The sequence below is a fragment of the Oncorhynchus keta genome, unplaced genomic scaffold (genome assembly GCF_023373465.1).
Source record: "Oncorhynchus keta strain PuntledgeMale-10-30-2019 unplaced genomic scaffold, Oket_V2 Un_contig_19075_pilon_pilon, whole genome shotgun sequence".
In the NCBI taxonomy this organism is placed as follows: Eukaryota; Metazoa; Chordata; class Actinopteri; order Salmoniformes; family Salmonidae; genus Oncorhynchus; species Oncorhynchus keta.
In genome coordinates, this window is record NW_026281266.1 from 26,002 (window position 1) to 51,762 (window position 25,761).

The 25,761-nt window shown below is 43.6% G+C and overlaps 2 protein-coding genes across 51 annotated transcripts; both read right to left on the reverse strand.

Moving 5' to 3' along the window:
- Window positions 1-3,882: 3,882 nt before the first annotated feature.
- LOC118402609 (uncharacterized) lies at window positions 3,883-9,464 on the reverse strand. Of its 50 annotated transcripts, none has more exons than XM_052504417.1 (12): window positions 9,444-9,464; window positions 9,182-9,308; window positions 8,335-8,848; window positions 8,058-8,184; window positions 7,204-7,745; window positions 6,928-7,054; window positions 5,427-5,842; window positions 5,077-5,244; window positions 4,993-5,034; window positions 4,447-4,530; window positions 4,326-4,404; window positions 3,883-4,161 (listed from the first exon to the last, which is right to left on the reverse strand). In XM_052504417.1, the coding sequence occupies exons 3-12, from the start codon at window positions 8,494-8,496 to the stop codon at window positions 4,067-4,069; spliced, it is 1,842 nt and encodes a 613-aa protein (XP_052360377.1). In that variant the 5' UTR covers window positions 8,497-8,848; window positions 9,182-9,308; window positions 9,444-9,464; the 3' UTR covers window positions 3,883-4,066. The 50 variants fall into 50 exon arrangements, with proteins under 50 accessions (XP_052360377.1, XP_052360378.1, XP_052360373.1 ...); XM_052504418.1 differs by having other exon boundaries at window positions 4,489-4,572; XM_052504413.1 differs by having other exon boundaries at window positions 4,447-4,572.
- On the reverse strand, window positions 8,631-25,079 carry LOC118402608 (uncharacterized). Its single transcript, XM_052504368.1, has 12 exons — window positions 24,763-25,079; window positions 24,605-24,676; window positions 13,689-13,807; window positions 13,166-13,213; window positions 12,410-12,452; window positions 12,117-12,238; window positions 11,013-11,913; window positions 10,788-10,875; window positions 9,892-10,602; window positions 9,444-9,775; window positions 9,182-9,308; window positions 8,631-8,782 (listed from the first exon to the last, which is right to left on the reverse strand). The coding sequence occupies exons 1-12, from the start codon at window positions 24,808-24,810 to the stop codon at window positions 8,631-8,633; spliced, it is 2,763 nt and encodes a 920-aa protein (XP_052360328.1). The 5' UTR covers window positions 24,811-25,079.
- Window positions 25,080-25,761: the final 682 nt, after the last annotated feature.

The window sequence follows — 25,761 nt, forward strand, 5'->3', positions numbered from 1 at the left end:
AATAACTCAAAATAAAGATGAGTAATCGTAGCTAATTCGCAAATGTGTTCGTGCTTGGGTTGGCGCAAACTAATGTTTTTAGCTAACATTCTGACATTCTGGAGAAATCAAACATTCCATCTCCATAGAAATGGATTGTGAACATACTGTTATGGATTGTGCGTATTGTTGCGTAATACTGTAGTTTACAGGTTCGATAATAGTCACACTGCGTGTGACAGGTGATGCGCTGCGCTCTCGTTCCTCACTCGTAAAAGCTAATGCAAAAATGCATGATGTCGATGATCAAATAACGAAAACATCAACATAGGAATAATTGTCAGCAAAATTTATTTTAGATTTGATTGACTGCTGCTTAATTAAAAATACAAACATGTATTTATTACCAAAACATCAAAGACAATGGCAATGGTTAGCCTATAAATACAGTCTACATTTATTTACACTTGCAAATAGCCTACATCTATAATCTATTTTAGAATAACAATAATGTATATGATTGTTACAGTAATTTAATACACTGATGCACTGAACCACAAGTGTTTTGTGAAATAGGCCTACATGTATTTCAGGAGAATGTTGCCAATTATATTTTAGCAGATTTTCGACTATGGCTCAAAATCTGTGTATTGGGCTCAAGTGACACAAGGGACATTTTCGTTCATTATATCCCCTTCAAAGTATAAACATATCAAAGGAATTTCTGTAGCAAACTGGGGCCATTTTCTCAGCTGAGCTGCTTCAGCTCTTCTTGCCAGGTGATTTAACAGTCCTATTGTGAAGACAGAGATGACCATAGAGCACTGATATATGCTACATAGCTGTAGAGAACAGTCTTTAGCATACACCAGAGAGGCTAGGAGTTATTGTGGAGGACAGAGCAGCATATGTTATAAAGCTGAGTCAGACGGCTGCTTTGTGACCTTTTTATCCCTCACAAGGAGAAAGTAACTGGACAGACATCAACAGAGTGCATTGTAAACTTGAAACCCACCTCAGTGCAAGCCAGGCACAGTGTGTGTGTGTGTGTGTGTGTGTGTGTGTGTGTGTGTGTGTGTGTGTGTGTGTGTGTGTGTGTGTGTGTGTGTGTGTGTGTGTGTGTGTGTGTGTGTGTGTGTGTGTGTGTGTGTGTGTGTGTGTGTGTGTGTGTGTGTGTGTGTGTGTGTGTGTGTGTGTGTGTGTGTGTGGTGTGTGTGTGTGTGTGTGTGTGTGTGTGTGTGTGTGTGTGTGTGTATGTGTATGTGTGTCTGTGTGTGTCAAAGAGTAGAAGTGGGAAACCTGGATGGAGGGCGGAAGCTGTAGATCCGCGACTGCATGGGTCTCGGGGGGGGGTGTTGTGTTGTGTTGTTGAAAGGTGTGGGAATCTGACTGGAGTTTAAATACAGCACAGCAACACTCTCAACAGATGTACTGCACGGTGCTGTAGTCGTTGTGTCTCAACGTTGTCCTACTAGTTCTTCCCATGGTCTTGCTCCCAGTCTCACCACAGCCCCCACCCATCATGTTGGGAGAGGCAAGGCCATCATAATCATCTGGAAGTGAAATGAACCAGATCCCTGCTGCAAAGTAAACTGTAAAGCTTTCTTTGGTTTCCCTAATCTATCTAGTCCAACAGGGACCCCTGTTTATTACCCATAGAGATTTTGCAATCAAAGAAAGAGAGATTATTGGATATGGCCCTATCTTTCTGACGACTAGTTTAATAGCATATACATAAAGACCATTGTTCTTTGTACTGTGGTCTTGCTTGTCAATACTGTACTGTGGTCATGCTTGTTATATATTTATATATATATCCAATGTATTATTTGTTTTATAGTACATGATAATGACTAAGAATATATATCAAGACACAAGGTCATCCGAATTACTGTAACATACATGACTCCAGATATTAGACAAGACTGCCTTCTGCTGGAAAACGGAACAAATACAGTTATTAAACTAGGAAACTCAGGATGACAGATGTTCAATACATGTTGATGCATAAATAATATGTCATTTACAATTTTTTACAATCGCTAGGACCCATTTCTCAATTACTTAGGTCATTTTTTCAAAACTCTTCACACAGTGAGCAAAACTAACTTTCAGCTTGGCACAGCAGTTCATTTCACGTTCAAAATGCCCTAAAACTACCAAAACACTACATACATGTCTCATGTGGAAGGACCACCAGAGGGCAGGCTGGACTCACGGATAGTAGCCCAACAAGGCATGGGAGACAAGGTAACCAGAGGCAATTAAGCACAGCTGACAGTACTAATGACATACTCTCCTTCCCCTATAAGAGAGAGAATGGAACCAGCAGAGAGAGGAGGGGAAAACTATCTCTGGAAGATGGCCACCGAGAGAGAGAGGAGCTATCCAGGAAGAACCACTAAGACGGTGACAATCCCGTGACTTTTTGTTGTAGTTTAAAGATAATCCTATTGTGTTCCTGTTTCATCTCGAGAAGAAGATGTATGTTTTTCCTTGGAAGATTTTCATTGATTATGTTGGAGTGTTTGTGTTGACCAAATGCCCTCAATAGAGAACTGTGTTCAATCAAGAAAACCTACTCCTGGGGGCCTCCCGGGTGGCGCAGTGGTTAAGGGCTGCACCACTGCGCAGTGCCACAGCGCCAGCTGTGCCATCAGAGTCCCTGGGTTCGCGCCCAGGCTCTGTCGTAACCGGGAGATCCGTGGGCGACGCACAATTGGCCTAGCGTCGTCCGGGTTAGGGAGTGCTTGGTTGGTAGGGATGTCCTTGTCTCATTGCGCACCAGCGACTCCTGTGGTGGGCCGGGCGCAGTGCGCGCTAACCAAGGTTGCCAGGTGCACGGTGTACCCTCCTGAGACAAGATAGTAGCTACTACAACAATTGGATACCACGAAAATAAAAAAACCTACTCCTGACTTGTTTATTCCACCTTCCCGCTTTAGAGTGACGCCCAATTACTTGTTCCGCTCACACTCATGTGATTCCAATAATTCCTCTATGGGGTTGAGAAACAGAGAGTAGGGAAGGAGGAAAAATGACATCATCCTGGGATGGGCTGCAAACCACTCTGTGACTGCAGGAGTGGTGAAACACCACATTGTCCCATACAATTACAAACGTTTTCGCCTCACTGCGAACCTCTCTCACCTGGCACAACCCTTCCATAGAGGTCATCCCCTAATCTCATCTGAGACTACAGCTCTTGATCTTTCTCTTGGTCTTCTTCCACCACGCATATGTACACCTCTCCCAGCCACTCTTCTTCCTCTGTCAGCCACTTCTCTATCTCTGGCTGGGTCCATGTTTACATTACAGTACAGCATTATTCCTAAAATGTCCCCTTTTGTATAGATGGTAATGAAATGGAAAGACTAACACCTGGGTAGGTGTTCATCTACAATGGGAATCAGCTGTGGTTGGTCGAATTGTTTTGATAGAATTTCATTTTATAGATTTGGAAAATATTTCAATTCGCTATTACTGTAGAAATGTAGCAAATGTATGTCTTTTTCAATTTTGTGTAATTTTAGGTTTTGATTTTAAGTTTAACAGTTTTGAAAAGTGTATGTAAACATGTGCAAATTGGCCTGTAGGTACATAGAGTTTTGGTGGTGGTTGTGTCTGAGTGAGAAAAGAGTTTATGAAAATTGAAAGATGTAGTCATTGAATGCATTTTGTGCCAAAGCAATGAAACATGATCCATAGTTTAGCCCACATAGACTGCTGTTATGCTCACTGTGTGAAGAGTTTTGAAAGAGTGACCTAAGTATTGAGAAATGGGTCTGAGCGATTGTAAAAAAACTGTAAGTTTGATGAAATGTGAATTGAAACTGTAAATAGTTACAAAAAAATAACAATACAAATTGATTGCTACTGTAAATAGTAAAAATAGTCATTGAATGAAGACATAATAAAATATTTAATTAGGAAAAATTATAGAGAAATATTTAACATGCGAAACTCAAGTTAAACAACATCTGGTGGGTGTGTGCGTGTGTGTGTGTGTGGGCATGCGTATATGTGTGTGTGCGCGCCCGTGTGTTTGTGTGTGAGCTGAAGTCATCCTCTGAAAAGCTGGTCAGGTTCACACCATCAAATCATCTTCGTTTATGCAGCAGAAAAGTCGACGGAAGAATCTCATGACTCTGCTTTTCTTTGGTTTAATGACCAAAACATCTTCTGGAAAAGAGAAGGAGAAGATCAATCACAACAAAAAATAGCTTAAATTAGTTCCAAAATAGTTAGTTATAAAACTGTCGTGTTAAAATAAAACAATAGCCAATACCTTATATTACAGAGGGAAATGAAAACCTGTCAATGTGATCTGTGTTAATGTAACTCACCTGACTGGAGGTCAACTGGTTCATCTGTAACCTTAAGGTGGACTGGAATAGTGGCCAGGGGTGTTGTGATGTTGTCCACCTTAACTGGGGCATCAACCAGGGGTGTTGTGATGTTGTCCACCTTAGCTGGGGCATCAACCAGGGGTGTTGTGATGTTGTCCACCTTAGCTGGGGCATCAACCAGGGGTGTTGTGATGTTGTCCACCTTAGCTGGGGCATCAACCAGGGGTGTTGTGATGTTGTCCACCTTAGCTGGGGCATCAACCAGGGGTGTTGTGATGTTGTCCACCTTAACTGGGGCATCAACCAGGGGTGTTGTGATGTTGTCCACCTTAACTGGGGCATCAACCAGGGGTGTTGTGATGTTGTCCACCTTAACTGGGGCATCAACCAGGGGTGTTGTGATGTTGTCCACCTTAACTGGGGCATCAACCAGGGGTGTTGTGATGTTGTCCACCTTAACTGGGGCATCAACCAGGGGTGTTGTGATGTTGTCCACCTTAACTGGGGCATCAACCAGGGGTGTTGTGATGTTGTCCACCTTAACTGGGGCATCAACCAGGGTTGTTGTGATGTTGTCCACCTTAACTGGGGCATCAACCAGGGGTGTTGTGATGTTGTCCACCTTAACTGGGGCATCAACCAGGGGTGTTGTGATGTTGTCCACCTTAACTGGGGCATCAACCAGGGGTGTTGTGATGTTGTCCACCTTAACTGGGGCATTAACCAGGGTTGTTGTGATGTTGTCCACCTTAACTGGGGCATCAACCAGGGTTGTTGTGATGTTGTCCAGCACTTTGTCATGGATAGTGGTCAAGTGCTTTTTGATGTCTGGAAGTGACAGGGGTTGAAGCAACTCCAACACCTTGACAGGGTTAGGGACAAATTTGTTGGCGATTGCCAGGTTCATGTCCACAGACTAAAAGCAAAAATATGAAATATTTAATTATAGATATTATTTAACATAACATTTGCAACATTGCAGATGTTCTATTTTTTTTTTAAAAACAATTTACCAATATTGACAACAATACATTTTTGGATCAGAGACAACTGAATGAGTGGACTTTAATAAGATAAACACTTAAAACCATCGCTTACTCCATTGCTCCCTGAATCTTCAGCCTCGTCGTCGTGTGCTGCTGAGAGGAACATCTTGGGGTACAATTTCTTTGCAAACAAGGTGACCACCACCAAACATCTCTCCTCATCACATGTGAAGGATTCAATCTCCAGGCACTGGGATGATGGGCACCTCTTCATGATAGTGAGGAACTCTGACTCAAGGTCGTCTGATGTAGGAGGGTGCCTCTCCAAGAATAGCAGGACCATTTGTTTCAGGATGATTTTCGTGCCAAAGCCCTGCATGGCATTAGCAGTGAAGCTTGGCGATGCGGTGCAGGATGTCAGGGCAAAGCCTGAGGGTGGAATGCAGGGTGCTGGGGAAAATCCTGGGGGTGGAATGCAGGGTGCTGGGGAAAAGCCTCGGGGTGGAATGCAGGGTGCCGGGGCTAGGCCTGTTGGTGGCAGACAAAATTAAGATCAGTCTTATATAAACACTTGAAGTGGCACTCTAGTGTCCTTTTCACCTCAGTTAACACCTGATGTACTTAACAAAAGTCACCTCTCAACAGGTGGTCTAGGTATGTCATGACATAGCACAAGTGTGGGGGTGGGCCATTTCTCTTTTGTTCTATATTGCTTCTTTATTGTTCCTCAAGAAAGGGGTGCGGCCGATGACATCACGGATCACCATCAGACCAACACCTTGAATAGCCTGCTCCTTGAAGTTGGCAGTTGTCTCTAAGAAACTGTATTTTGCTAAAAACGTTTTCCCCTTGAGAGCAGTAGTCACCAACCTTTTCTGAGTCAAATTCACTTTCTGAGTCAAGATCAATTTCTGAGTCAAAATGCAAGTCAAGATCTACTGCTCAGTCTGGGGGGAGGGAGAAGCAGTGAGGCTGCCTCTCAACTGACTCCTCTGCACTCCAGCTGAGGGTGAAACTCAAGGCCCACTGCATTATTTCCACCTCATGCACCAATTCATTTGATTTGCTCTCTGCGCCTGCCGGGTACGCGTTCTACCTTCAGACACATGAAATGGTTCAAAATGTGAACACTATGCCTTCCCGGCACTAGGGCTGCTGAATCAAGTGCACCTACCACCAACAACACTAGGGCTGCTGAATCAAGTGCACCTACCACCAACAACACTAGGGCTGCTGAATCAAGTGCACCTACCACCAACAACACTAGGGCTGCTGAATCAAGTGCACCTACCACCAACAGCATGAAAGTAATACAAAAAATAGGAACGTAAGGCTTTATTGTTGTTTTTTTAAACATTTTTGGTGATTGACTAGAAATGCCTTGGTGATCGACTAGTCGTTTGCGATTGGCTGGTTGGTGACCACTGCTTTAGTGTGTGTACTTTACTGGATTTATACTTGGGATATCTCTTTTCAACAGGAAAAGTTCAACAATCTATGGAGGACGTTTTTAACTTAATTACCAAACTGTCTAGTTATAAACCTTGAGCCAGTAAGTTACATGACAGTGAAAAATGATCACCTGTCAAAGTGATTGTGACAGTGTAACTCACCTGACTGAAGGACAAGTGTTTCATCCAAAACCTCAAGGTTGACTGGATTAGTGGTCAGGGGTGTTGTGATGTCTACCACTTTGACAGGGTTAGGGGTCTCTGGGATCGCCAGGTTCAAGTCCACAGACTGAAAGCAACAAGGACACAATATTTAACAGAACATTTGTTACATTTCATATCTCCTTTTTCTCAACATTGACATTTATTTGTATTTTTATCAGAGATCATTTAATGAGTGGACTTTCATAAAGATAAACACTTGAAATGATCGCTTACTCCATTGCTGCCTGAATCTTCAGCCTTGTCGAAGTCTGCTGCTGAGGGGAGCATCTTGGGGCACATCTTCATTGCAAACAATTTGGCCACCACTAAACATCTCTCCTCATCACATGTGAAGGCTTCAATCCCCAGGCACTGGGATGATGGGTACCTCTTCATATACTCCCAGTAGAAGGTGTAAGCCCAGTACTGCATACTGTCAGAGTCGGTACACTTCTCCAGCTCCTCATTAACGATGTTGCAGAATCTGGCAGTGATGCTTTGAAACAGAGTGCAGATACGATCGGTGATAGTCAGGAACTCTGACTCAAGGTCCTCTGACGCAGGAGGGAGCCTCTCCAAGAATAGCAGGACAATTTGTTTCAGGATGACTTTCGTGCCAAAGCCCTGCGTGGCATTAGCGGCAAAGCTTGGCGACGAGGTGCAGGCTGCCAGGGCAAAGCCTGGGGGTGGAATGAAGGGTGCTGGGGAAAATTCTGGTGGGGTGCAGGGTGCCGGGGAAAAGCCTGGTGGTGGGGTGCAGTGTGCCGTGGAAAAGCCTGTTGGTGGCGGACAAAGTGAAGATCAGTCTATTGTTGTTTTTTTTTACAAACATGTTTAGTGATTGACTAGGAATGCCTTGGAGATCGACCAGTCGATTGCGATTGGCCGGTTGGTGACCACTGCTTTAGTGTGTGTACTTTACTGGATTTATACTTGGGATATCTCTTTTCAACAGGAAAAGTTCAACAATCTATGGAGGACGTTTTTAACTTAATTACCAAACTGTCTAGTTATAAACCTTGAGCCAGTAAGTTACATGACAGTGAAAAATGATCACCTGTCAAAGTGATTGTGACAGTGTAACTCACCTGACTGAAGGACAAGTGTTTCATCCAAAACCTCAAGGTTGACTGGATTAGTGGTCAGGGGTGTTGTGATGTCTACCACTTTGTCAGGGTTAGGGGTCTCCGGGATCGCCAGGTTCAAGTCCACAGACTGAAAGCAACAAGGACACAATATTTAACAGAACATTTGCGACATTTCATATCTCCTTTTTCACAACATTGACATTTATTTGTATTTTTTATCAGAGATCATTTAATGAATGGACTTTCATAAAGATAAACACTTGAAATTATCGCTTACTCCATTGCTGCCTGAATCTTCAGCCTCGTCGAAGTCTGCTGCTGAGGGGAGCATCTTGGGGCACATCTTCTTTGCAAACATTTTGGCCACCACTAAACATCTCTCCTCATCACATGTGAAGGCTTCAATCCCCAGGCACTGGGATGATGGGTACCTCTTCATATACTCCCAGTAGAAGGTGTAAGCCCAATACTTCTTACTGTCAGAGTCGGTACACTTCTCCAGCTCCTCATTAACGATGTTGCGGAATCTGGCAGTGATGCTTTGAAACAGCGTGCAGATACGATCGGTGATAGTCAGGAACTCTGACTCAAGGTCCTCTGACGAAGGAGGGAGCCTCTCCAAGAATATAGCAGGACCATTTGTTTCAGGATGACTTTGGTGCCAAAGCCCTGCATGGCATTTGCGACAAAGCTTGGCGTCGAGGTGTAGGTTGCCAGGGCAAAGCCTGGGGGTGGAATGCAGGGTGTTGGGGCAAATTCAGGTGGTGGGGTGCAGGGTGCCGGGGAAAAGCCTGGTGGTGCCGGACAAAGTGAAGATCAGTCTTACATAAAAACTTTAAGGCTTTATTGTTGGGTTTTTTACATACATGTTTGGTGATTGACTAGAAATGCCTTGGAGATCGACCAGTCGACTGCGAATGGCCAGATGGTGACCACTGCTTTAGTGTGTGTACTTTACTGTATTTATACTTGGGATATCGCTTTTCAACAGGAAAAGTTCAACAATCTCTGGAGGACGTCTTTAACTTAATTACCAAACTGTCTAGTTATAAAACTTGAGCCAGTAAGTTACATTACAGTGAAAAATGATCACCTGTCAAAGTGATTGTGACAGTGTAACTCACCTGACTGAAGGACAAGTGTTTCATCCAAAACCTCAAGGTTGACTGGATTAGTGGTCAGGGGTGTTGTGATGTCTACCACTTTGACAGGGTTAGGGGTCTCTGGGATCGCCAGGTTCAAGTCCACAGACTGAAAGCAACAAGGACACAATATTTAACAGAACATTTGTTACATTTCATATCTCCTCTTTACCTCTTTATTTTTATCAGAGAAAATTGAATGAGTGGACTTTCATAAGGATAAACACTTGTGATCGTTGCTTACCCCACTGCTCCCTACTTCATCCACATTAAAGTCTTCCACTGAGAGGAGCATCTCCAGCTGGAGATTGTTCAGCAATATTCTGCCGATTATGTTGGCCACCACTAAAAATCTCTCCTCATCAAATGAGAAGGCTTCAATCCCCTGGGGTGATGGGTACATCTTCATGTACTCGCAGTAGAAAGTGTCAGCCCAGATGCTCTTACTATAAGAGTCGATACACTTCTCCAGCTCCTTGTTGACGATGTTGTTGGATCTGGCAGTGATGCTCTGAATTAGAGTGCAGATATGATCTGCGATAGTGAGTGGTGGGTGGCAAGATGCCGGGGGAAAGCCTGGTGGTGGGGGGCATGACGCCGGGATAAAGCCTGATCGTGGGGGGCAGGATGCCTGGGCAAAGCCTGGTGGTGGGGGGAGCAATGCCTGGGCAAAGCCTGGTGGTGGGGGGCACTTTCCCGGGGCAAAGCCTGGTGGTGGGGGGCATGAAAGAGGGGCAAAGCCTGGTGGTGGGGGGAAGGATAGAAGGGCAAAGCCTGGTGGTGGGGGGCATGATAGAGGGGAAAAGAATGGTGGTGGGGGGCATGATAGAGAGGCAAAGCCTCGTGGTGGGGGGCATGATAGAGGGGCAAAGCCTGGTGGTGGGGGACATGATGCCGGGGAAAAGCCTGCTGGGAGTGGGCATGATGCCGGGGCAAAGACTGGTGGTAGGGTGCAGGATGCAAGGGCAAAGCCTGGTGGTGGCTGGCAGGATGCCTGGGCAAAGCCTGGTGGTGGGGGGCAGGATAGATGGGCAAAGCCTGGTGGTGGGGGGCATGATAGAGGGGCAAGGCCTGGTGTTGGGGGCAAGGCCTGGTGGTGGGGGGCATGATGCCTGGGAAAATCCTGGTGGTGGGGGGCAGGATAGAGGGGCAAAGCCTGGTGGTGGGGGGGAAGTGGGCAAAGCCTGGTGGTAGAGGGGCAAAGCCTGGTGGTGGGGGGAAGGATAGAGGGGCAAAGCCTGGTGGTGGGGGACATGATGCCGGGGAAAATCCTGCTGGGAGTGGGCGTGATGCCAGGGCAAAGACTGGTGGTAGGGTGCAGGATGCTGGGGCAAAGCCCGGTGGTGGGATGCAGGATGCAGTGGCAAAGCCTGGGGGTAATATGCATGGTGCCGGGGCAAAGCCTGCAGGTGGAATACAGGGTGCTGAGTGTTTTACCACAACATTCCCTTGAAATTAGAAGGAGAAAATCTATCTCATACAAACACAACTTATTGCGAAACTGCCTAGTTTCAAAACATTAGCTAATAAGTTATATTACAGTAAGACATGGACACCTGTCAAATTGATCCGTGTCAATTTAACTCACCTGACTGGAGGTCAACTGGAGTCGTGGTCATGTTTGTTGTGATGTTGTCCACTTTGACGGGGTTAGTGATTAGGGGTGCTGTGACAGACTGAAAGCAACAAGGACATCATACTTAAGGTAATATTTGCGACATTGCAAATCTTCTTTCTATCAACAACAACAACAACAAAAATGCTTTGTATGAGTGGACTTTCATAAAGATAAACACTTGTAATCATTGCTCACCTCACTGCTCCCTGAAGCTAATGTCCCTTCATCCACGTCCTTCAGCTTTACCAGCTCCTCGACCACATGGTGAACCATGTGCCTCGTTAGCATGGTGGCCCTGGCAGATGTTGCCAACTTTAGTACCATCTCTGTGCCAGTATAGTAATGAAGATGAGTATGGATATTTGTCACCATCTCAAGGATCTGGTACCAGCCAATGTGCCAGTTGGCCTTGCCCCCTTTCTTTGTGACTTTGACCCCACACAGTGACAGCTGGTGGATTATGTCGTTTATGAGGGGCCAGTAATGAAGGTTGATGTCTTCCTCTAGGTGGCCTTCGAAGACTACATAAACTATCATACCAATGATGTTCCTCAGGAGCTCCGAGGAGATTACCAGCTGGTCAGGGCACTTTGGACGAACCTCGCTTGCCTTGGGCTCTGATAGCCAGCTGCGGATAGAGCTTAATGGAATGTAGTCAGCAGGAGCTTCAAACAGCCTCTGGACTTTGGTGCTCACAGCTTCAATGATGGTGCTGATCAAGGTGGAACTTTGGGTGAAAAGAGCTCTCCTAAGGTCCTCAGGGCTGTTTAGGCACTGGATCTTACGGTTGAGTGAGTGGACCATCCTGACACCAGTGGAACGGGAGTAGTAGACTTGAGCGACAGGAGGAGCCTTCAGAACTCTAGAGAGGTTCTCCACTACTGCCAGCACTATGGTGACACTCATGTCACTCAGGGCCATGGAGGACCGGTCACAGGGGCTTTCCATCTGGCAGGACCAGAGGGCCTGGAGCAGCCTGGACACGATGTCCACCACCACCTTAGAGGGACAGCACAGCTCGGAGTACGGCTGGAAGGCCAGGCTCTGGGAAATGGTCTTTCGAGCTCTTACAACTTCATCGCAGACCTCAGGGTTTCTAAAATATACAAGCCAGATAGAGAGAAGAGGAAACACTTTTATGCACTTTGAAACGCATCCTCTGTAAGAAATGTGCTACATACAGTAAATGAAGTTTGATTGATATCGGCCCCTGCACTCGTCATTTCATTTAGCATCAGTAGATGGATAGAATAATACATAGACCAAATAATTGTAACATAAAGAGTGAATGTGACTCACAGGTAGGAGAGATCAGCAGTAAAGTCAAGTGAGTTAATGGCCTGACTAAGGTCGGTGGCCAACTCAGTAAAAGCCTCATGTTCAACGTCCCTCATTCTGAGTTGAGTGTTCACCTCCCAGGTCTGTCACAGGAAACAGGGGGTGCCATTAATGCCCATAGAAGGTAAAATATAGATAAACCATATACCATGAGCCAATGCTAAATAAGGACATTGTTTATTAGATAGGATAACTCACTAAATGTATATTATCTCCACTTAACTTATACTGTAGACATCTTTCTAATCTCTTACCAGGTGACTAATGTCATTCCCTTCCTCTGCTTCCTTTCTGAACCTTAAAATCAAATACAGAGCAACTGAACATTCCTGCCTTTTTTATCCTTCCTCTACTTTCACATTGATTTCCCATTGAGCCTATGACAGTGATTCAGTGGCGAAGCCAGACATTTGTTGATGGGTGGGCCTGCAGACATTTGGGTGGGCCAGAAACTTCCTGCTATTGTACACATTTTGCCATGAGGCTAAGAGAACATGCATTTTTAAAGCAAACTGACAAAAGTTACAATATAGATATGTTGACTGATAAAGGCACTGAATTATGAGCTGAATTGTTTGCTAAATGAACAATGAAATAGGCTGTGGCATGGTGCATATAGCCATAGAAGCACAGTGAAATATGCCTCAATGCAGTCATATTTGTGGCTTATTGGGAGTGTGGCTTTCAGTTAGTTATTTTTGGCAAACCATCCCGGGAGAGTGAATGTCATTCCAGAACGTCTGTTCTGTTATATTTCATCAAATTTGTGCACTGATTGCTATGAATGATGATGGTGTTTTGGTAAAAAGAAAATCATGTCCCATTCAGAACACAAGCAATTCAAAAGATATATACATATTTCTTTCGGAAACATATCATATCTATTGCAAATTCATAACATATTATACGGACTGCTTTAAAAAAAAACATCTCTATTTTTGATGTAAATGGCATGTTACAGAAGGGTCCTGACATTTTTGGGCAATTTTACTTGTTTTTGAAAAACTTACCCCAACCAGCGATTCACTTCCTCATCATCGTTTTGCAGTACTGGGGCTCTGAAAAAACATGAACAAATGCTCTCAATATAGTGATGCTGGTCTTTAGATGTTGTACACATGAAATTGCGTCATTCCAAATGTATCCACATCGTTTTATTCAATTTTGTGCGAATCTGTTTCCCCTATACAGCTGTTCCATTCTCTGTGTAGCCTGCTGCTAGAATGGACGGAGAGGTATCCCTCGACTAGCAACAAAATGTAATATAACGTTGTGGATAAAGTTCAGAATGATACAATTCTAACCCACCTGCCTTGAATGACCGGTCGCCACTGTAGCTAACAAACATACTGTGCAGATAATGTTCAAATTCATTGTTTTACACAATATTTTATCATAGCACTGGCTGACCACAGGCTTACCAACTCCCTTACCAAAATGGCTGACCTTTTATACTGTCATATGAAGGTTCATGTCAATTCTAGTATTCTTATTCCTAATTATATGGTACATAGTACAAGTAGCTGTACTCACCGCTCCAGGGACTTGTTCTTAATAAGCCAGTTGCTCATGTCCTCCACGGTGGTGTGGTGAGGGACATGACTCTGGAGGCCTTGTCTCTGGAGCACCAAAAACTGCTTCATCAGCTTCTTCTGCAAGACAAATCATGTTGTCAAAAAGACAACCTAGGGTTTGCTTTAGCCGGTCTGAATTGACAGGTGGGCGGGGTTTGTACTAGGGATCTGCCAGCAGCATACCACCATGCATCCCACTGCTGGCTTGCATCTGAAGCTAAGCAGGGTTGGTCCTGGATGGGAGACCAGATTCTGCTGGAAGTGGTGTTTGAGGGCCAGTAGAAGGGACGTTTTCCTCTGGTCTAAAAAACAATATCCCAATTCCCCAGTGTAGTGATTGGGGACATTACCCTGTGTAGGGTGCCGGATTTCTGGTCACTAAAAATCCCATGGCACTTATTGTAAGAGTAGGGGTATGAACTCCAGTGTCATGACTGGCCCTCATACCATCATGGCCACCTAATCATCCCCAGCTTCCAATTGGCACATTCATCCCCTTCCTCTCCCCTGTAACTATTCCCCAGGTCATTGCTGTAAATGAGAATGTGTTCTCAGTCAACTTGCCTAGTAAAATACATGTGCATCTTTCCCTTTCATGGTGATTTGATATGTAGTGTGTCTTGATGCAGGAATCAGTAAGTTTTAGTTATAAGCGATTTGATAAGAAAAACAAATCGATGCACTGACATTTGTTGAAAAAAAAACATTTTCCTTTCAAAATAAAATTGTGCTGTTGTTGATGGAGCTCATGAGCTGGACCTCACTGAGCTGGATCTGTCTGAGCTGACTTCTATGTGTGTGTGTGTGTGTGTGTGTGTGTGTGTGTGTGTGTGTGTGTGTGTGTGTGTGTGTGTGTGTGTGTGTGTGTGTGTGTGTGTGTGTGTGTGTGTGTGTGTGTGTGTGTGTGTGTGTGTGTGTGCGTGTAAATTATGTACAGTGAGAATCATAAGTATTCATCCCCCTTGTGGATGTTTTCAAATGTTCTTTTTTGTCAATGATCTACACAAAATACTCCATGTAAAAGTGAGAAGAAACATTTACAAATGAATAAAAATGAAATAACTAAAATATAGTCGTTACATAAGTATTCACCCCCTTGTTTAGGCAAGACTAAATTAGTTCAGGAGTAAAATGTGGCTTAACAAATCACATAAATTGTGAATTGTGAAAAAATAGGGCAAGACCTTGGAACTAAAGTTTTATCTGACATTTTGGTCAAAAATGAGTTATTGACATAGAGATTCCCTTTAGGTGGTCCTTTTCATGTGAGATATGTCCGATTTTTCTTGAACTCCATTTACATTGAAAGAAACATGTATAATCTGAAAGTTCTGTCTGAGCAAACATCTTTTAACTTGGTGCTATTAGGTTCTGTCTGCAATCCAATTATACAATACTGGGTTGTCAGTAGAAAATAATTGTCTGTAAGGTGATATACAGCGCATGGAAAGTATTTAGACCCCTTGACTTTTTTCACATGTTGTTACATTACAGCCTTATTCTAAAATGGATTAAATTACATATTTTCCTCATAAATCTACACACGATACCCCATAATGACAAAGCAAAAACAGTTTTTCAGACAAGTTTGCAAATGTATTAAAGGTAAAAAACATTAATACCTTATTTCCATAAGTATTCAGACCCTTTGCTATGAGACTCAAAATTGAGCTCAGGTGCATCCTGTTTCCATTGATCATCCTTGAGATGAGTCCATCTGTTATAATTTTAAATTATTGTAAATGATTTAGAAAGGTCCCACAGTTGACAGTTCATGTCAGAGCAAAAACCAAGCCATGAGGTGGAAGGAATTGTCCATAGAGCTCTGAAACAGGATTGTGTTGAGCATTGAAGGTCTCCAAGAAGACAGTGGCCTCCATCATTCTTAAATGGAAGAATTGTGGAACTACCAAGACTATTTCTAGAGCTGGCCACCCAACCAAACTGAGCAATCGGGGAGAAGGGCCTTGGTCAGGGAGGTGACCAAGAACCCGATGGTCAATATGAAGGAACTCCAGAGTTCCAGAGAACCTTCCAGAAGGACAACCATCTCTGCAGCACTCCACCAATCAGGCCTTTATGGTAGTGGCTAGATGGAAGCCACTCCTCAGTAAAAGGCACATGACAGCCCGCTTGGATTTTTCCAAAAGGCACCAAAAGGTTTCTCTGATCATGAGAAACAAGATTCTCTGGTCTGATGAAACCAAGAAAGAACTCTTCGGCCTGAATGCCAAGCGTCACATGTGGAGGAAACCTGTCACCATTCCTGATGCATGGTGGTGGCAGCATCACGCTGTGGGGATGTTTTTCAGTGTCAGGGGCTGGGAGACTAGTCAGGATTGAGGGAAAGATGAATGGAGCAAAGTACAGAGAGATCCTTGATGAAAACCTGCTCCAGAGCGCTCAGGACCTGACTGGGGCGTAGATTCACCTTCAAACAGGACAATCACCCGAAGCACACAGCCAAGACAACACACAGGAGTGGCTTTGGGACAAGTCTCTGAATGTTCTTGAGTGGCCCAGCCAAAGCCCGGACTTGAACCTGACCGAACATCTCTAGAGAGACCTGAAAAAAGCTGTGCAGCGACACTCCCCATCCAACCTGTCAGAGCTTGAGAGGATCTGCAGAGAAGAATGGGAGAAACTCCCCAGATACAAGTGTGCCAAGCTTGTTGCGTAAAAGCCAAGAAGTCTCAAGGCTGTAATCTCTGCCAAAGGTGCTTCAACAAAGCACCGAGTAAAGCATCTGAATACATACGTAAATGTGATCTTTCTGTTTTATATTTTTATACATTTGCAAAAATGTCTAAAACCTGTTTTTAATTTGTCATTTTGGGGTATTGTGTGTAGATTGAAGAGGGGATTTTTTTTTTTACATCCATTTTTGAATAAGGCTGGAACGTAACAAAATGTGGAATAAGTCAACGGGTCTGAATACTTTCCAAATGCACTGTATTTATTGAGTCATGAAGAGGAAGACATCAATAAACAATTCTGAGATCTGGGACTTGAATAATACCCATTATCTCAAAACCTTACATTTTGCATTTACTTTTTCAGAAGAATGGCCATAACGTAGCCACCCTCCCACCTCTAAAACAACAGATTTACAAATGGCTTAAGATTTTGATACTCAGCACTTTTAGGTACCTTTAAGGTGAGGACCTTACTGGGTTATGAAAGAAGAATGAACTACAAAACAGTTCTGAGATCTGCGATGTGAACACTGATGCTCAATATCTCAGATCTATGATTTGTACATATAGAAACTTAGGTCTGAAGGGGATGACATGATTTTTTAATGACTACCCTTTCTTCTGTCCCCTGTACATACAACATCTGTAAGGTCCCTCAGTCAAGTATAGAATTTCAAGCACAGATTCAACTACAAAGACAAGGGAGGTTTTGAAAAGCCTCATAAAGAAGGGCAGTGCTTGGTAGATGGTTAACAAAAACAATTAGATATTGAATATCTCTTTAAGCATGGTCAAGTTAATAATTATGTCGTCCTATTTGACCTAAATGCAGCCCATATTTGGTGCAAATCCCACACTTCACATCACAAAGTAACTGCCTCCTTATTTTCCAGCATCGAGGTGGCTGCATCATGATATGGGTAGGCTTGACATCGACAAAGACTGGGGAGTTTATCAGGATAAAAAGAAATGTGATGGATTTAAGCACAGGAAAAATACTAGAGGAAAACCTGCTTTGCACCAGACACTGAGAGATGAATTCACCTTTCAGCAGGACAATAACCTAAAACACAAGGCCAAATCTACACTGGAGTTGCTTTCCAAGAAGACAGTGAATGTTCCCGAGTGGCAAAGTTACAGTTTTGACTTAAATCTGTTTGAAAATCAATGGCAAGACTTGAAAATGGCTGTCTAGCCATGATCCCCATCACCTCCTAGACAGACCTTAAAGAATTTAAACAGAAATAATAATGGGCAAATATTGCACAGTCCAGGCTTGCAAAGCTCTTCAAATCAAAAATCAAATTAAATGTTATTTGTCACATGCGCCGAATACAACAGGTGTAGTAGACCTTACAGTGAAATGCTTACTTTCAAGCCCTTAACCAAAAATGCAGTTTTATGAAAAAAAAGTGTGAAAAAAGTATTTACTAAGATAATCTAAAGTAAAACATAAATAGAAAAATATCAAATAACTAAGGAGCAACAATAAAAAAATAACAGTATCAGGCTTTATACAGGGGTACCGGTACAGAGTCTATGTGGAGGCTATATACAGGGGTACCGGTACAGAGCTATGGGGGGGCTTAAATACAGGGGTACCCGGTAAAGATTCATGTTGAAGGTTATATACAGGGGTACCGGTACAGAGTCTATGTGGAGGCTATATACAGGGGGTACCGGTACAGAGTCTATGTGGAGGCTATATACATGGGGGTACCGGTACAGAGTCTATGTGGAGGCTATATACAGGGGGTACCGGTACAGAGTCTATGTGGAGGCTATATACAGGGGGTACCGGTACAGAGTCTATGTGGAGGCTATATACAGGGGGGTACAGAGTCTATGTGGAGGCTATATACAGGGGGTACCGGTACAGAGTCTATGTGGAGGCTATATACAGGGGGTACCGGTACAGAGTCTATGTGGAGGCTATATACAGGGGGTGGTACAGAGTCTATGTGGAGCTATATACAGGGGTACCTATATACATGGGGGTACAATAAACCGGTACAGAGTCTATGTGGAGGCTATATACAGGGGGTACCGGTACAGAGTCTATGTGGAGGCTATATACAGAGTCTATGTGGAGGGTACCGGTACAGAGTCTATGTGGAGGCTATATACAGGGGTACCGGTACAGAGTCTATGTGGAGGCTATATACAGGGGGTACCGGTACAGAGTCTATGTGGAGGCTATATACAGGGGGTACCGGTACAGAGTCTATGTGGAGGCTATATACAGGGGGTACCGGTACAGAGTCTATGTGGAGGCTATATACAGGGGTACCGGTACAGAGTCTATGTGGGAGGCTACATATGTGGAGGCTATATACAGGGGTACCGGTACAGAGTCTATGTGGAGGCTATATAAGGGGGTACCGGTACAGAGTCTATGTGGAGGCTATATACAGGGGTACCGGTACAGAGTCTATGTGGAGGCTATATACATACTGGTACAGAGTCTATGTGGAGGCTATATACAGGGGTACCGGTACAGAGTCAGAGTCTATACAGAGTCTATGTGGAGGCTATATACAGGGGGTACCGGTACAGAGTCTATGTGGAGGCTATATATATACAGGGGGGTACAGAGTCTATGTGGAGGTACAGAGTCAGAGGCTATATGTGGAGGCTATATACACCGGTACAGAGGTGGAGGCTATATACAGGGGGTACCGGTACAGAGATGTGGAGGCTATATATACCGGTACAGAGTCTATGTGGAGGCTATATACAGGGGGGGTACAGAGTCTATGTGGAGGCTATATACAGGGGTACCGGTACAGAGTCTATGTGGAGGCTATATACAGGGGTAGTCTATGTGGAGGCTATATACAGGGGGTACAGAGTCTATGTGGAGGCTATATACAGGGGTACCGGTACAGATGTGGAGGCTATATACAGGGGTACCTGGTACAGAGTCTATGTGGAGGCTATATACAGGGGTACCGGTACAGAGTCTATGTGGAGGCTATATATACCGGTACAGAGTCTATGTGGAGGCTATATACAGGGGTATTTGGTACAGAGTCTATGTGGAGGCTATATACAGGGGTACCGGTACAGAGTCTATGTGGAGGCTATATACAGGGGTACCGGTACAGAGTCTATGTGGAGGCTATATACAGGGGGGGTAGGCTATATACAGGGGTACAGAGAGTGGAGGCTATATACAGGGGGTGGTACAGAGTCTATGTGGAGGCTATATACAGGGGTACCGGTACAGAGTCTATGTGGAGGCTATATACAGGGGTACCGTTTACAGAGTCTATGTGGAGGCTATATACAGGGGGTACCGGTACAGAGTCTATGTGGAGGCTATATACAGGGGTACCGGTACAGAGTCTATGTGGAGGCTATATATACAGAGTCTATGTGAGGCTATATACAGGGCTACGGTACAGAGTTTGGGAGGCTATATACAGGGGTACCGGTACAGAGTCTATGTGGAGGCTATATACAGGGGTACCGGTACAGAGTCTATGTGGAGGCTATATACAGGGGTACCGGTACAGAGTCTATGTGGAGGCTATATACAGGGGGGGTACAGAGTCTATGTGGCTATATACAGATGGGTCTCCGGTACAGAGTCTATGTGGAGGCTATATACAGGGGTACCGGTACAGAGTCTATACAGGGGGTACCGGTACAGAGTCTATGTGGAGGCTATATACAGGGGTACCGGTACAGAGTCTATGTGGAGGCTATATACAGGGGGTACCGGTACAGAGTCTATGTGGAGGCTATATACAGGGGTACCGGTACAGAGTCTATGTGGAGGCTATATACAGGGGTACCGGTACAGAGTCTATGTGGAGGCTATATACAGGGGTACCGGTACAGAGTCTATGTCTATATACAGGGGTACCGGTACAGAGTCTATGTGGAGGCTATATACAGGGGTACCGGTACAGAGTCTATGTGGAGGGTACCGGTACAGAGTCTATGTGGAGGCTATATACAGGGGGTAGTACAGAGTCTATTTGCTAAAATATACAGGGGGTACCGGTACAGAGTCTATGTGGAGGCTATATACAGGGGTACCGGTACAGAGTCTATGTGGAGGCTATATGGATGGCTATATACACCGGTACAGAGTCTATGTGGAGGGGGTACCGGTACAGAGTCTATGTGGAGGCTATATACAGGGGTACCGGTACAGAGTCTATGTGGAGGCTATATACAGGGGTACCGGTACAGAGTCTATGTGGAGGCTATGTGGATATACAGGGGTACCGGTACAGAGTCTATGTGGAGGCTATATACAGGGGGGTACAGACTATGTGGAGGTACAGAGTCTATGTGGAGGCTATGTGGAGGCTATATACAGGGGGTACCGGTACAGAGTCTATGTGGAGGCTATATATGTGGAGGCTATATACAGGGGTACCGGTACAGAGTCTATGTGGAGGCTATATACAGGGGGTACCGGTACAGAGTCTATGTGGAGGCTATATACAGGGGTACCGGTACAGAGTCAATGTGGAGACTATATACAGGGGGTACCGGTACAGAGTCTATGTGGAGGCTATATACAGGGGTACCGGTACAGAGTCAATGTGGAGACTATATACAGGGGGTACCGGTACAGAGTCTATGTGGAGGCTATATACAGGGGTACCGGTACAGAGTCAATGTGGAGACTATATACAGGGGGTACCGGTACAGAGTCTATGTGGAGGCTATATACAGGGGTACCGGTACAGAGTCAATGTGGAGGCTATATACAGGGGGGTACAGGGGTACCGGTACAGAGTCTATGTGGAGGCTATATACAGAGTCTATGTGGAGGCTATATACAGGGGGTACCGGTACAGAGTCTATGTGGAGGCTATATACAGGGGGTACCGGTACAGAGTCTATGTGGAGGCTATATACAGGGGTACCGGTACAGAGTCTATGTGGAGGCTATATACAGGGGTACCGGTACAGAGTCTATGTGGAGGCTATATACAGGGGTACCGGTACAGAGTCTATGTGGAGGCTATATACAGGGGGTACCGGTACAGAGTCTATGTGGAGGCTATATACAGGGGTACCGGTACAGAGTCTATGTGGAGGCTATATACAGGGGTACCGGTACAGAGTCTATGTGGAGGCTATATACAGGGGTACCGGTACAGAGTCTATGTGGAGGCTATACAGGGGTACAGAGTCTATGTGGAGGCTATATACAGGGGTACCAGAGGTACAGAGTCTATGTGGAGGCTATATACAGGGGTACCGGTACAGAGTCTATGTGGAGGCTATATACAGGGGTACCGGTACAGAGTCTATGTGGAGGCTATATACAGGGGTACCGGTACAGAGTCTATGTGGAGGCTATATACAGGGGGTACCGGTACAGAGTCTATGTGGAGGCTATATACAGGGGGTACCGGTACAGAGTCTATATGTGGAGGCTATATACAGGGGGTACCGGTACAGAGTCTATGTGGAGGCTATATACAGGGGTACCGGTACAGAGTCTATGTGGAGGCTATATACAGAGTCTATGTGGGGCATATGTACCGGTACAGAGTCTATGTGGAGGCTATATACAGGGGGTACCGGTACAGAGTCTATGTGGAGGCTATATACAGGGGGTACCGGTACAGAGTCTATGTGGAGGCTATATACAGGGGGTACCGGTACAGAGTCTATGTGGAGGCTATATACAGGGGGTACCGGTACAGAGTCTATGTGGAGGCTATATACAGGGGGTACCGGTACAGAGTCTATGTGCGGGGCTACAGAGTCAATGTGTGTTAGTTGAGGTAATTGAGGTAATATGTACGTGTAGGTAGAGGTAAAGTGACTATGCATGGATAATAAACGAGTAGCAGCAGTGAGAGTAGCAGCAGTGTAAAACTGGGTCCATCCATTTTCCCTGACACCCAAAAGTTCTAGCTACATTTTGAATGCTTACCAGTACAGGAAATATGTCCAATTCACACACTTATCAAGATAATGTCACTGGTCATTCCTACCGCCTCTGATCTGGTGGACTCACTGAACATAAATGCTTCCTTTCTAAATTATGTCTGAGTGTTGGAGTGTGCCCATGGCTGTTAAACAAATTAATAAAAGAGTCTGGTTTGCTAAATATAAGGAATTTGATGTATAGCATTTACTTTTACTTTGTACTCTTACTCAAGTATGACAATTGAATAATTTTTCCACCACTGTACTTAAGTACATTTCAATTTAGATACTTTTCAACTTCTATTCAAGTAGTATTTTACTGGGTTACTTTCACTTTTACTTGGGTCATTTTATATTAAGGTATCTTTATTTGTACTCAAGTATGACAATTGAATACTTTTTCCACCTCTGTATGGAATCATGTGGTAAACAAAAAATATTATTTAAAGTAGCCACCCTTTTTGCCTTGATGACAGCTTGGCATACTCTTGGCATTCTCTCTGAGGTAGTCACCTGGAATGCATTTCAATTAACAGGTGTGCCTTGTTAAAAGTGCATTTGTGGTATTTCTTTCCTTCTTAATGTGTTTGAGCCAATCAGGTGACATTGTCTGCGATTTATTTAGAATTCAAGGCACACTTAACCAGCATGGCTACCACAGAATTTTACAGCAATACCATCTGGTTTGCGCTGAGTGAGACTATCATTTTTAACAGGACAATGACCCAAAACACACCTCCAGGCTGTGTAAGGGCAATTTGACCAAGGAGAGTGATGGAGTGCTGCATCAGATAACCTGGCCTTCACAATCACCCAACTTCAACCTAATTGAGATGGTTTGGGATGAGTTGGACCGCAGAGTGAAGGAAAAGCAGCCAACAATTGCTCAGCATATGTGGGAACACTTACAAGACTGTTGGAAAATCTGGTTGAGAGAATGCCAAGAGTGTGCACAGCTGTCATCAAGGCAAAGAGTAACTACTTTGAAGAATCTCAAATGTAAAATATATTTTGATTTGTTTAATAATTATTTTGGTTACTTCATGATTCCATATGTGTTATTTCATAGTTTTGATGTCTTCACTGTTATTATACAATGTAGAAAATAGTAAAAAATAAAGAAAAAACCTGGAATGAGTAGGTGTGTCCAAACATTTGACTGGTACTGTATATACAGGCTATATATACAGTATATACTGTATATATCTGAAACAGGATGCAATTTGAATGGAATGGATGGAGATAGACTGCTTGTGCGTGCTCTGATTTAAAGCAGCTATATTAGAGTGATAGGCCAGATTTAGACATTGCATATACAGTAATTTAACAGTTCCATTTCACGTCATGCTGTTGATATAAAGGGAGTGATTTTGGGTGCTAGATCTCATTAAATCTCTGTAACTGAGTTCATGCTATTCAACCCTAGTGAGTATATAATGCGAACATCTAGCAACCCATAGGTTAGCAACACACATTTTAGGTAATTAGCAACTTTTTAACTAATTACAAATGTTTTGCTCCTTTGCAACTACTTAGCATGTTATCTAAACCTTCCCCTAATCCTAACACCTTACCTAACTATTAAACTTGACCCAAACCCCTAGCTTAGCTAACGTTAGACACTTGGCTAGAATTCGTAACATATCACACATTTTTCAAATTCCTAACAAATTGTTATTTTGCAAATGTGTAACATATTGTACATTTTTCAAAATCGTAACAAATAATACAAATTGTAATTTGTATCATATCATACGAAATGGGTGATGGACATCCACAAATGAATACGTACCATACAAAGTGTAAATCGAATGTCTCGGATTTAGGTACATGATAAACACTCTGAGACCAGGTTGCCACGGTGGTCTGCAAACCCACAACCTTCTGGCCCACAGCCCTGTTTGCTATCAACATTCCCATGTTGCCATGTAATGCTTACAGGATGATTAACAATTTATAAAACTGAATATCTAAGGCTCTTGTCTGTCCAAGAAGTTAGGGTAAAAGGTAGACATGTTATCTGTTATCCACTTTGTCTTAGTTAATATTTTGGGTATATGGGAGGGCCACTTTTTTTTTAAAGTAGGGTTTTAGGTTAAATATATTTTGCTGAAGGGAGGGCCATCTATTTTCATTTCAGAAAGGTTCGATTTCCTCCATGTAAAGTCTTATCATAAATAACGTTCACTCCCTACAACATTCACATTTACTCCACTGTAACATACACTTTCGATATGGTGTGTTTTCTGAAATAAAGATGATTTAATTTTACCTGCTCATTGTAGTAGTTCTTGTCCCAGCACCGCTCTACAGTCTGCCGGTATTCAGCACTCAGACTGAACATCTTGAGAACAGAAAAACATACCAGGACTTTCCACAAGGACATAATTGAACTATTAAAACTCAAATAAGATATGTCATAGGATTTACCTGTGCAGATGTAGAAAGGGCACGCGGGATTTTATTGCTAAAATCCATGAATTATTTGAGGAAATGATAGATGGACTTTTGACAATAACTCAAAATAAAGATGAGTAATCGTAGCTAATTCGCAAATGTGTTCGTGCTTGGGTTGGCGCAAACTAATGTTTTTAGCTAACATTCTGACATTCTGGAGAAATCAAACATTCCATCTCCATAGAAATGGATTGTGAACATACTGTTATGGATTGTGCGTATTGTTGCGTAATACTGTAGTTTACAGGTTCGATAATAGTCACACTGCGTGTGACAGGTGATGCGCTGCGCTCTCGTTCCTCACTCGTAAAAGCTAATGCAAAAATGCATGATGTCGATGATCAAATAACGAAAACATCAACATAGGAATAATTGTCAGCAAAATTTATTTTAGATTTGATTGACTGCTGCTTAATTAAAAATACAAACATGTATTTATTACCAAAACATCAATGACAATGGTAATGGTTAGCCTATAAATACAGTCTACATTTATTTACACTTGCATATAGCCTACATCTATAATCTATTTTGAAATAACAATAATGTATATGATTGTTACAGTAATTTAATACACTGATGCACCGAACCACAAGTGTTTTGTGAAATAGGCCTACATGTATTTCAGGAGAATGTTGCCAATTATATTTTAGCAGATTTTCGACTATGGCTCAAAATCTGTGTATTGGGCTCAAGTGACACAAGGGACATTTTCGTTCATTATATCCCCTTCAAAGTATAAACATATCAAAGGAATTTCTGTAGCAAACGGGGCCATTTTCTCAGCTGAGCTGCTTCAGCTCTTCTTGCCAGGTGATTTAACAGTCCTATTGTGAAGACAGAGATGACCATAGAGCACTGATATATGCTACATAGCTGTAGAGACCAGTCTTTAGCATACACCAGAGAGGCTAGGAGTTATTGTGGAGGACAGAGCAGCATATGTTATAAAGCTGAGTCAGACGGCTGCTT

What these genes read in the sequence shown, in the direction of transcription:
- LOC118402609 (XM_052504369.1), bottom strand. Translation starts at nt 8,496, where the DNA reads ATGAAGAGGTACCCATCATCCCAGTGCCTGGGGATTGAAGCCTTCACA. An exon ending in AAGATTCAGGCAGCAATGGA is followed by an intron (nt 7,055 to 7,203) that starts GTAAGCGATCAT and finishes TGTTGCTTTCAG; the next exon opens with TCTGTGGACTTGAACCTGGC. An exon ending in AAGATTCAGGGAGCAATGGA is followed by an intron (nt 5,245 to 5,426) that starts GTAAGCGATGGT and finishes TTTTGCTTTTAG; the next exon opens with TCTGTGGACATGAACCTGGC.
- LOC118402608 (XM_052504368.1), bottom strand. Translation starts at nt 24,810, where the DNA reads ATGGATTTTAGCAATAAAATCCCGCGTGCCCTTTCTACATCTGCACAG. An exon ending in TAGCTTCAGGGAGCAGTGAG is followed by an intron (nt 10,876 to 11,012) that starts GTGAGCAATGAT and finishes TGTTGCTTTCAG; the next exon opens with TCTGTCACAGCACCCCTAAT. An exon ending in CCAGGCTTTGCCCCGGGAAA is followed by an intron (nt 9,776 to 9,891) that starts GTGCCCCCCACC and finishes CCCCACCACCAG; the next exon opens with GCTTTCCCCCGGCATCTTGC.